This window comes from Ruditapes philippinarum, unplaced genomic scaffold, assembly GCF_026571515.1.
Source record: "Ruditapes philippinarum isolate M1 unplaced genomic scaffold, ASM2657151v2 ctg164_1_1_1_1, whole genome shotgun sequence".
Classification (NCBI taxonomy): domain Eukaryota; kingdom Metazoa; phylum Mollusca; class Bivalvia; order Venerida; family Veneridae; genus Ruditapes; species Ruditapes philippinarum.
In genome coordinates, this window is record NW_026866554.1 from 203,012 (window position 1) to 215,446 (window position 12,435).

At 33.1% G+C, this 12,435-nt stretch overlaps 1 protein-coding gene across 4 annotated transcripts in view; it reads left to right on the top strand.

Annotated features, from left to right (window-relative positions):
* The window catches only part of LOC132732855 (endosome/lysosome-associated apoptosis and autophagy regulator family member 2-like), a 65,446-nt gene that overhangs the window by 9,731 nt on the left and 43,280 nt on the right, over positions 1-12,435 (top strand). For all 4 annotated transcript variants that reach the window (XM_060719375.1, XM_060719373.1, XM_060719374.1 and 1 more), the window contains exons 2-3: positions 4,238-4,364; positions 5,313-5,505. In XM_060719375.1, coding sequence (XP_060575358.1) covers positions 4,238-4,364; positions 5,313-5,505 — 320 coding nt within the window. The remainder of the gene's footprint in view (positions 1-4,237; positions 4,365-5,312; positions 5,506-12,435) is intronic.

Here is a 12,435-nt window from a genome sequence, read left to right on the forward strand (position 1 = left end):
TTATGCTCCCGAAAAATTTTAGGGGAGCATATAGTCGGCGCCCTGTCTGTCCGTCCGTCTGTCCGTCCGTTGTCTTGTCCGGAGCATAACTTGAAAACCCTTGGAGATAATTTGTTGAAACTTCATACAGTGGTAGAGGGCATTGAGGGGGAGTGCAGTGTCAAAGAACCATAACTCTATTTTGCCCGGTTTTTGAATTATCTCCCCTTATAGAAAAATCTTGTCCGGGGCATAACTCTAAAACTATAAGAGATATCAACATGAAACTTTGTAGGTGAATAGATCTCAATGGGTAGATGTGCAGTGCATAAGAGCCATAACTCTTTTCATCCTAATTTTGGAGTTATTGCCCTTTGTTAATTTTAATACTTTGAACTTTGTCCGGAACATAACTTGAAAACCCTTGGAGATAATTTGTTGAAACTTCATGCAGTGGTAGAGGGCATTGAGGGGGAGTGCAGTGTCAAAGAACCATAACTCTATTTTGCCTGGTTTTTGAATTATCTCCCCTTATAGAAAAATCTTGTCCGGGGCATAACTCTAAAACTATAAGAGATATCAACATGAAACTTTGTAGGTGAATAGATCTCAATGGGTAGATGTGCAGTGCATAAGAACCATAACTCTTTTCATCCCTAATTTTGGAGTTATTGCCCTTTGTTAATTTTAATACTTTGAACTTTGTCCGGAACATAACTTGAAAACCCTTGGAGATAATTTGTTGAAACTTCATGCAGTGGTAGAGGGCATTAAGGGGGAGTGCAGTGTCAAAGAACCATAACTCTATATTGCCCGGTTTTTGAATTATCCCCCCTTAATTAAAAATCTTGTCCGGGGCATAACTCTAAAACTTTAAGAGATATCAACATGAAACTTTGTAGGTGAATAGATCTCAATGGGTAGATTTGCAGTGCATAAGAACCATAACTCTTTTCATCCTAATTTTGGAGTTATTGCCCTTTGTTAATTTTAATACTTTGAACTTTGTCCGGAACATAACTTGAAAACCCTTGGAGATAATTTGTTGAAACTTCATGCAGTGGTAGAGGGCATCGAGGGGGAGTGCAGTGTCAAAGAACCATAACTCTATTTTGCCTGGTTTTTGAATTATCTCCCCTTATAGAAAAATCTTGTCCGGGGCATAACTCTAAAACTATAAGAGATATCAACATGAAACTTTGTAGGTGAATAGATCTCAATGGGTAGATGTGCAGTGCATAAGAACCATAACTCTTTTCATCCTTATTTTGGAGTTATTGCCCTTTGTTAATTTTAATACTTTGAACTTTGTCCTGAACATAACTTGAAAACCCTTGGAGATAATTTGTTGAAACTTCATACAGTGGTAGAAGGCATCGAGGGGGAGTGCAGTGTCAAAGAACCATAACTCTATTTTGCCCCGTTTTTGAATTATCTCCCCTTATAGAAAAATCTTGTCCGGGGCATAACTCTAAAACTATAAGAGATATCAACATGAAACTTTGTAGGTGAATAGATCTCAATGGGTAGATGTGCAGTGCATAAGAACAATAACTCTTTTCATCCTAATTTTGGAGTTATTGCCCTTTGTTAATTTTAATACTTTGAACTTGAACTTTGTCCGGAACATGACTTGAAAACCCTTGGAGATAATTTGTTGAAACTTCATACAGTGGTAGAGGGCATTGAGGGGGAGTGCAGTGTCAAAGAACCATAACTCTATTTTGCCTGGTTTTTGAATTATCTCCCCTTATAGAAAAATGTTGTCCGGTGCATAACTCTAAAACTATAAGAGATATCAACATTAAACATTGTAGGTAGATAGATCTCTTTGAGTAGAGGTGCAGTGCAAAAGAACCATAACTTTGTTAAGCCTTATTTTTGAATAATCTCCCCTTTTAGAAAAATCTTGTCCAGGACATAGCTGTAAAACTATAAGAGATATCAACATGAAACTTTGTAGGTAGATAAATCTCAATGGGTAGATGTGCAGTGCACAAGAATCATAACTATACCTTTCCTAATTCTGGAGTTATTGCCCTTTGTTTATTTTTACTTTTTGAATTGTCCAGGACATAACCCGGAAATCATAAGAGATATCATCAAGAAACTTTGTCGGTTGATAGATCACATTGATTAGAAGTGCAGTGCAAAGAACTGTAACTCTGCCTTGCCTAATTTTGGAATTATTGCACTTTGAACTTTTTCCACGGACATAACTCTGAAACTACAAGAGGTGTACTTTCCTGTGTCCAAAACCTATTCGGGGAGCATCACCCGGCTCAAACCGGGCTCTTGTTTTTCATGCTATTTTGTCCAGAGCTTATCTGAAAAAGTATTTGAGGTATCAACTTGAAACTTCAAAGGTGGATGGATCTCATTGAGGAGGAGTGCAGTGCTTAAGAATGATAACTCTACCCTGCATTATTTTTGAGTTATTGCCCTTTGTTATTTTTCAAAATCAACTTTTGTCAAGAGCATAACTCAAAAAGCCTTTGAGATATCAAAATGAAACTTCATAGGTGCATAGATTTCACTCAGGAGGTGTGCACTGCACAAGAATGATAACTCTACCTTTTATAATTGTTGTGTTATTGCCCTTTGTTCTTTTTCATACTTAATTTTTCAATTCAATTTTTCTCAAAAAGTATTTGAGGTATCAACTTGAAACTTCATAGGTGGATAGATTTTACTGAGGAGGGATGGAGCAAACAAGAATGATAACCTACCCTGCATTATTTTTCAGTAATTGCCCTTTGTTATTTTCAGCCATCAGTATTCACATAGGTTTCAAATCTGTAATCACTATAGCCATCAGTTTTCATTACCAAAAGACCTCTTAAAATGGAATTATTCCGCTCTACTACATATACATTCTTCCAATGAGCAAACACATTCGGTGGGGGATGGCCATGTTGACATGGCTCTTGTTAATAATAATAATAAAAATGATAATGAATTTATTTAGATAAGCAACACAGTTAGAGATGCCCTGTCTTTCCTATGAACCTGTATCAAATTAACATAATGATGATAAATTAACACTGATTGGCTATGCAGAGTATATTTGAAATTGATAGATCTAGTGGGCATTTATTAAGATTTTTGAAGATTGGAAAATCAAGTGTCATGGAAAATTAAAGGCAGAGGGGAAGATGCTTTGGACAACACATCTTTTTTTAAAAGCTAAGCCTGAGCGTAGGATGTTTTATATCAAAATCAATCTATTATTAAACCTAATACCTTTTTTTCATGTTTGTTTTTTTTTTTGAGGGGGGGGGGGGGGGGGCGGGGTGGGGGTGTGCAGGCAAGTTAAAGAAAATGATCCTCAACTTGTAACAGGACATTTTGTGAACAATTAAAAATAAATTCTCAGATAAAAAGCATGAAATAATTGAAATTGGTTATCCTGTAGTGAAACAGCTATCTGTCAATGAATAAAGAGGGAACTTTTTGGAACTTAAGTTTATGATTGTAAGCTTTTGATCTGGAAAAAAAGTGAAATTGTTAACCAAAATTGTAAAAAGAACTTGCAAAAATAAGTTTAGTATTTTTCTGCTTGAAATAAACTATCAGCAGTAAAGAAAAACTGGAATTCATGTCATTCTTGAGTTAGCTTTCTTCCATTTCTTAGCTGCATTCTTGCATAGTTCAAGTGAAGTTCTTAAAACAGAAAATTCTGCTAATGATAATAAAGAAATATATGCGGAACTAAATAATAGTAAATAGAAAATCAATGTTTTATGCGATTCTTAGCCAGATTTGAGTGAAAAGCATTGCAAGTTGAACAGGGCTACCATTAACTGACGTTTGGGAGTCATTTATTCCTTGACTTTGGCCTGTGACTACCAAAATGTACTTGCTTTTTCCTTCTATACTTAAATTATGTGACTTCGGAGTTCCAGTGTGAGAGATTTGGAAGTCTCTGATTTCCAAATTTTAGAACTTGAAGGAAGCCCTAGAACTTGCAACACTTCCTTTTTTTGGTCAATCTGCATTGTTCTGGAAAAACATGGTGAGGAAATGATCTGAAAGTTTGCTGAAATGTTATTTGTCAAGACCTAAGTCAAATGGTACAAAAATCTCAGAAAAATATTTCAAGTGTCATCATTTTGTCAAAAAACCTCCGTGAAGTCCCGTTTCCATTTTTATTTTAAAATTATTTTTTGAAGGAGGAAATTCCTACATTTTGAATTTACTGTTTTTTTGGTTGAAAATTATTGTTTAGACTTGTATATTGTTTTCTTCTATTTTCTAGGACGACTATAAGTTTCAGTTCACGCAGTGTGACGCTAATAGTGAAAGGTGGAGAGTTTCTGTACCAAAGAAGGATTGTACACCAACATCAAGTGGATATGATCTCCCTGTTAAAGGCACTAGTTGTAGTAAGTATTAATACCTTTAAACAAAAATTTGAAAACTGTATGTCAAGGTATCGTAACTTCAGGACACATCTTAATGGTGGAAAATGTAGATATTATTATGTCACTGTATAATATAGGAATAGCCCCTTTTTTTGAGTGTTATTTGGAAGATTTTTACCATTTTGTTTATGTGTCCTTTGTTAATGACTAAAAGCAGCATGCCTCCATATTCATGTTAATTTTCATGAAAATTTTGGAAATGTATTTAAAAGTAAAATATTGTGAGGTGATAAAATAAAGCAGTTTATATATTGCAAATGGCACTTACAATCCAAGAAAATTACCAAAACATGGTCAACATATGTAAAAACAGCCCTTACTGCTCATCTGGAGGCTTGCAGCTTTAAGGATTAAATACACACTGTCTGTATGTACTAATGTTTTATAATTTAATAGCAATGTAATGTATTTTTATTTTGCTACAAAATTGAAACTGATAGCGAACAGCATGGATCCTGATCAGACTGCGCGGATGCGCAGGCTGGTCAGCATCCATGCTGGTCCCAAACGCACTATGTTGGTTTTGTCGTGACACGGCTCAATTATGTGTATGGGCTGGTGGCCTGATGAAACAATAAACTAGAATTTGAATTAAGATGATTGGACTTAATAATTTAATATTTATAGAGACTTTTATACTGGGGGATATATAATGGAGGCTTCCCCAGCCCCAACAACTTAAGTTGACCCTGTAATTTAAGTAGCCCAGTGTTAACTTAAGTAACCTTGTAAATTGAGGCAATTTTGCATTTTGTTGGTATTAAACACTATTTGGTATTTAGAAATATGAACAACATAATGCAGATGTTTGACATATACTGTACCAGGTTTGTTTTTGGTTTGCATATGATATGCAATATAAATAAAATTATTTTAAACGAATACATAGTGATTTATTTTCTTTTTAAGACCAAGAATGCAGTGCAGGAGAATTTCTGGATATGGACAAATTAAAGTGTAAGCCATGTCCATCTGGAAAATATTCGAGTGGAAATGTTGCACACTTTGATGACTGGAGTGAACTACCCAAAGGATTCTCTGTGACAACTGAATCATTCCAAGGGTTTGGTGATGGTGGAGATGAAATAGTCGACTGTTCAAAGTAAGCTTTAATTTGTTTATACTTTATTATATTGGGTGTCATACAGGAGTTTTACAAGAAATCTTAATCTTAAGTTTTTCTTTCATCAATATTATCACATTATCACATGTGACTTTTGAATTGAACAGATACCACTTTCCAGTAATGGCATATAGTTTGGTCAGACTTCATGGACATGCAGGTTAGCCTGACTTTATACTGCTGGTTTTAGGGAGTCATTTTCTTCACTATCATACAAAGATTTTACTAGTCTCTTTGTTGGCTATTGTGATCAGGTGATTCTTCTTAGATGTTGAATGGGACTATTCTCATATTTTAATGGGCAATGATGCTTCTTTTTGTGTGGCTTACAATGAGTGTTTCACTTTCAAACATTTCCTCCTTGAATGCCATGATCTTGTGTAGGTTCCTGATAGATTTTACCATGTAATTTTACTTTCTCAGTTCCATCCAAAACATTGATCGGCTACTTCAAAGAAATAAATCATTATTCTAAGATCAGTGATTTTTCTCACTGAATTGGAAAGAGGCCTAAAGCCTCTTGAATTTGGGAAAAATTATTGCTAAAATTGCAATTTTGGGAAATAAAAAAGGAGGTTTAAGTTCAGATTTTTGGGAAAACTGCATGATTTTAAAGAAAATATCAATTGAAAAGAGGCCTTTTATCGGAGTCTGTTATATAAGTAGGAAAATCACTGAAGATGTACAATATAACTTACTCATTTTATAACCTTGAACTAACACTTTTTTAGGTTTAAATTATCTTATGTTAACAATTACAATGTATAGTATTTGGCATAGTATGTCCTGTAAAGTTTCAATGTGCCATAAAACCTAACCATACAAACAAATTTCCATCACATACTGACCAAATTTTAATGTTTGAAGTGGTTGTTTTTTGGTACATGTTTAATTCCTGGCAATCATCAGAAAGTGTTATATTCAAGGTGTATCAAGTGATGGCCAATATATAATACATTAATTGTTCTGTGTGTAAAGTTACCTTTTAGTCGCCAGGCAGCTGAAAATAGAAATACCAGGGAGTCTCATCATTTATTAATTAATGCTTTGTTTTTCACATGTGTAACTTAAATGGAGGCAAAAATCAATTTTATTTCTCATCAGAAATGCAGCGCACCTGTCTCCTATATGATTGAATCACTGATACATAAATTTTACATATTTTGTGTATGTTTTTGGTATCTATATTTCATGTTATTTATACTTTAAGGTTTGAAATGCAAGGAAGTAATCTTGTGAAGATATCTTGAATAACTTACGAGAAATCTGTCATGATAGCATTAAAAAATATATATATATATATAATACTTCAATTTAATATGAATAAGTAAATTGATTTGATATTCACTTGCCCACTTATGGTCCTGAGTTGCACCAGTGCTGTTTGCTATGGGACACCATATTAAACTTAACCTACTGCTTCCATACTTTCATTTCCCAGGGAAATAAGGACAAAGGAAACAAATACCAGCACAAAGAACGAAAATAATTAATATCTATATACATAAATAAGTGAAAATTCAACTTTCCTTTTTGTCTACATTTTTCTTATGCTACAAATGTAAAATCATCAATTGGGTTTCCTGCACACTGTCTCATGAGAAAATTATTTAATCAGCAAAGTGAACATTCTGTAAAGGTCAAAGTTGAACACTAGCTTCAAGCAAATATTATAAGCTTCATGAAATGTCACATATATTACATAGAATTAAAAGCATGTTAACTGTGAATGGTTGCGTTAATAATGGCTAGTGACTAGACTATGTCAACATATTCCTCACCAGACTCTTACTGTAAGACTACTGCTTACTAATTAAGTATTGGATCGTGAAAATTTAACCTTTACCACACCAAATTTCTTAAATAGACTTGTCCATCTATTGAAAAAAATTAATCCAGTCATTTTTTTTTAAATAAAAAAAAAATCAAAATAAGTACGTATACTGACTGAATAGCAAACCGTGCAAACCATGATCAGACAGCACGAAATGATTAAAAGAACAAAAACAATCTGTCTGCTTTGAAAATTGGATAAGTTAAAATAGTAAAATTAGAAATTCTTGATTGTGTTAAAATCTAATTTTCCACCCACTGTGAAGTTGATACCTTGACTTCAGAGGTTTAGGATTTACTGGTTAAACTTTTTTGAAACCTTTAAGAAGGGACTATTTTTAAGATTTTATAGATAAAACAATTGTTGTTATTTTGGTTTGAATAGAGAGTTGGTAAGATATGAAGAAATAACAATGTACATAAGAGGAGGAAGAAAATACCTGAATAGCTTCTGATTACAATGTGACAAAGGTTCCTCAATCTTCCTGATTCAATAAAATACAGAATTATACATTAGAACAGTGAGCAGACCAAGTCCTTAATAACAAAAAGGTTAAAACAAAGCACATATGGTTGATTGGCCTTAAAAAAGTGAAAAACAGAACACATTAGGTTGATTAGCCTCTCATTAGCTTAAAACAGAGCACACAGGGTTGATCAGCCTGTAATTAGCTTAAAACAGAACACATTGGGTTGATTAGCCTCTTTCTAGCTCAAAACAGAGCACATTAAGTTGACCAGCCTCTCATTAGCTTAAAAAAGAACACACAGGGTTGATCAGTCTCCATTTAGCTTGAAACGGAGCACATTGGGTTGATACGCCTCAAATTAGCTCAAAATGCAGCACCTTTTGTTGATCAGCCTCTATCTAGATAGCTTAAAAAACAGAACACTAAGGATTGATAAGCCTCCAATTAGCTCAAAATTAAACACATCGGGTTGATAACTCAAAACATAACACATTGGGTTGGTCAGCCTTTAAGTAGCTCAAAACAGAACACATTCGGTTGGTCAGCCTCTAAGAGCACATCTGGTTGATAAGCCTCAAATTAGCTCAAAATCAAGCACCTTGGCTTAAGCTCAAAACAGAGAACATAGAGTTCATCAGCCTCTATTTAGCTCAATACAAAGTAATGAAACTGTTAGTCTCCCTGTTAATTATCAAATTTTTTTTAAATACAAAGTAAATTGTGCCTTTATCCTTGTTAATATGAGCTCACTACAGAGTACATTAGGTTCACTGCTCAATACAGTTTATCAAATACAGTCTTCTATGGTGGCTGGTTGTGGCCAATTTAAACCCGCGAGAAATTTTATTGTGTTATGAACTTATCATAGAATGTTGCAGGCAACTTACAAACCTGCGACATTTTCTGCAGAAATCATACAAAATGTTGAATAAACCTCAATATTTTATAAAAGTTGTTGGAAACAGAAAGGAACATTTGACTTCAGTGGCCAATAGTGCCATGGTTTGACTACAGTTTAGACCTCTTTTTTTCTATAAAAAGTCAAGGAACAGAACGAAATCAGCGGCATTTTCTGCAAGTGTTTTAGAAATTCTACAAAAAGTCAAAGGGAAAAATTGTAGGCTGTGACTTTTTGTTTATCAACAGCTGTCTCATAAAGTTTTGCGACAAGTAATAGCAATTTTCAGCTGCGATTTTTAAAAACATTTCCTGACATAAAGAGTCGCGGCTTAATGCTCAAACTCAAACTTCTTACAAGGTATGCATAAAAACAAAATATCGCGTATTAAAATGGCCTCAGTCGGCTACATAAGTAAGCATATGTTTGGAATGCTTAATCTTTAATGGAGACAGAAAATGTCGCAGTTTCCTGCATAAAACTCAACTTTTTGCATGACAGAATAACTTAAGGGATTCTATTATCCGCTGCATTTTATACAATTTCGAATTGAAATCTTGCAGATTTAAAAATTACTTTAAAAAAATACATCAACAACAAAATTACTGTTCTCGAAAATTACTTTAAACTACATGCAGTTTTTCTATTTCTGAACTGTTCTATTATAACAAACAATTTTGTGAAATGTATACATTAATGAAATTGTTATCTTGTTACATTATTTTAAACATCATATTGATTTAACTATAAAATAGGATGTAACACTTGCTTTATTTGTCATTCTTTAACAACAAACTATTGAAGTGTCGTGGTACAGGAAGTTTCTGCGGATCAATAATGCCTTCAAAACATATTTAATGTTGTGGAGAGGAGAGTATGTGTGTTCTTTAATATTACCACGTCAGTGTCATCTTTGGCTTTGAAATTCATTTGATTTTATCAACCCGTTAAGCAATTTTTAGTTAGTTTATAATAACAGTTCTAATTCATTGAGAAATTGTCCTGTTTCTGTAACAAAATATTGCTCCCAATGAAATACCTACCCCAAAGTTTTCAGAAAATAAATAGAAACAAAGTTATTAAAAACTAAATAGAATAATAATATTATTTACTGAGTGTACATAATATGACTAAAACCTTAATGACACAAAAAAAAATAAATATTTTTTTTAGTTCAAAATCTGGCCCATCAAAAAAAAAAAGAAATTTTCTTTTATGACCTTATTACCTCCCTTTGTTAACCTATCATAATTATAGTTGATAGTCATGTAAGTAAATGGTTATTGGATGGTCCTTTATAAGATTTGCTCAAAAGGTTCTGGTCTATTGACAGACCTAAAAGTACAACTTAAAAGAAATTCTAGTCACCATATAAAAGTTTTGTTCTGTGGAATTGTCCATTATGTGATGATAATACTCAACAAATTTACTCTGTTAATACACCAATCACTGCAGGGATAATGCAATCTTGTTCATTTGAACCATCTACTCATGTGAGCAATTAAGGCCCCTTGTTTAGTTGTGCTTATACAATGTAGTTATTGGGGTCCGCGCCGAAGCGCGGCGCCCCTTTATGGAATGAAATCAGATTTTGTGAAAGGGCGACAGCAACTTCTCGAGCCTTTAAACCTGCAACTTGACTATTTAAGCCACTAGATGGCGCTGGGGCAGATTTTCATGGTATTTTTGACATGCTTCACATCTAACAGCCCTTTTTTGAAATAGTATAATAACCAAGAAGTATTTTGCCTAAAAACTTTTTGTATAACTTCTTTGCAACATTTGAAATAAAATGGCAGAGAAAATATCACAAAAGATTCACTTAAATGTACTTTGTGGAAAAAAAAATCAGTTAACTGTCAAAAATTTGAAAATCCCGGGGCGGAGTAAATGGGGTCATGAACTGCAGGTTGTAAACAAATACACATGGCAGTGTTAACTTTCCAGTAGAAACTTGAAATATTACTCTAGGAAGGGAGCAACTAATGTTATCGTCTGCTATAGTGTTTGTTTACATCAGCTAAATTTAGCACAGGTACAGCGTCCTTTGCATGATTTATCTGATAAACACGCCTACAAAATTCTCCCTACCAGGGCAGGGATTTTTGCGGCTTTAAGTCAGTCATAATAAAAGCCGATCGTTCCGATCGGTATGATGATGCTAAAAATGAAAAAAAAATGTCGCGATATGTACAATGAATAACGAACTGGAGGATTTCGCAATGCAAACATTTTCAAATGCAATAACCTTTTCCGTCTCTTCGGTTTTTTATTTATCATTTTGTAGTACACAGTGGGTTATCATGGTATGTTAAAATAGAATGATGAGTTGATGACCTTAATATTCCGAAAATCTATTTATAGAGGGATGTACTCCTATCGGTAATTCCGGTCTCTCCCGGTCTATTTTGACCGTGATACTAGTGACCGTCGAAAAGTATTACACGTTTATTGTCCGGTCTCTCCCGGTTTTGGAGTAGATGTTTGATATCGTTACAGAACAGAACAAATATTTTACAGATAAATAAGCTTTTTTCCAAAATGAATGTTTGTCACTTAATTTGGTTACAATAATTAATAAACATAGATCAACTCTCAAATTTATTGATTATTATTATACATAAACATACAATTCGAAAAAAAAAACCAACAACAACAACAACAATAGCATGTTTCATTTTATCTATATGAGATAAAAACAATAAATATGTACAATAATTGTGAAAAAAGGTACATTTTTATGGTTTGAATATGACACTATCACTTTTACTTTGAAACATTTTATTGAATTTGTTATTCGTGTTTAGTAAAGATGCCGAGGAATTATTCAAAGTTACAAATTAGATTTTATTAATTATTTAATTGATTGATAATTTAAAAAATGATAAAGAAAAATACAAATGTACATGTACATGGTTTAAGAATAAACAATATTATATATTGAAAGATTAACCATAATTTACTGACTTTTTCCAGTTAAGTTTTGACTTATAATCGTCGGTCAATATGACATTTGAATTCTTAAAATTTATTTTACAATTTTAATAAAAAAAAGAGTAGTAAACGTAAAAAAACTCAGTATTAAAATAGCACATAAAAACACAAAAAGAGAGGAAAACAATATTCATAAAATCTGTATTTTTGTTACTAAAATAGATATTACAATTATTGTATAATAAACAATAATGCTCAACATGACATGGTAATATAACCAGTGTCATATTTTTACTAAGTGTGAACAGATTCCTTAAGAGGGGGTCTTCTCTAATAGCGATTACATAATAAGGGACAATTCCACAAGTGTGGTGTTGATCATGCGTTACACATGGGTATGGATTATAAATGATTGTATACATGTATATCCGTTGCTATTAATAATCACGATCATAAAGAAATAACAAGTAATATTCTAATCTCTAGCATGCCAATCAAAGTTCATAATGAACAATGTCTTCCGTCCGTTCATTTTGGTAAAAACCAATTAACCATTGAAAAGTTTATAAGAATATCTTGACATCATATGTCTACTAGTTCATCTTCACTTTCTGCATTTCTTGCTTGGACGCCCTTTGATGCTTTGCATCAATGCTTTTCTTGTATTGTATTATAACAAAAATTTCAAACCAAACAGTGAGTCATATACATTGTACCTTAAAATTGATTTAAAGGAAAACTTTCTCAAAGATAGGTATCAGCTTTGAATATATT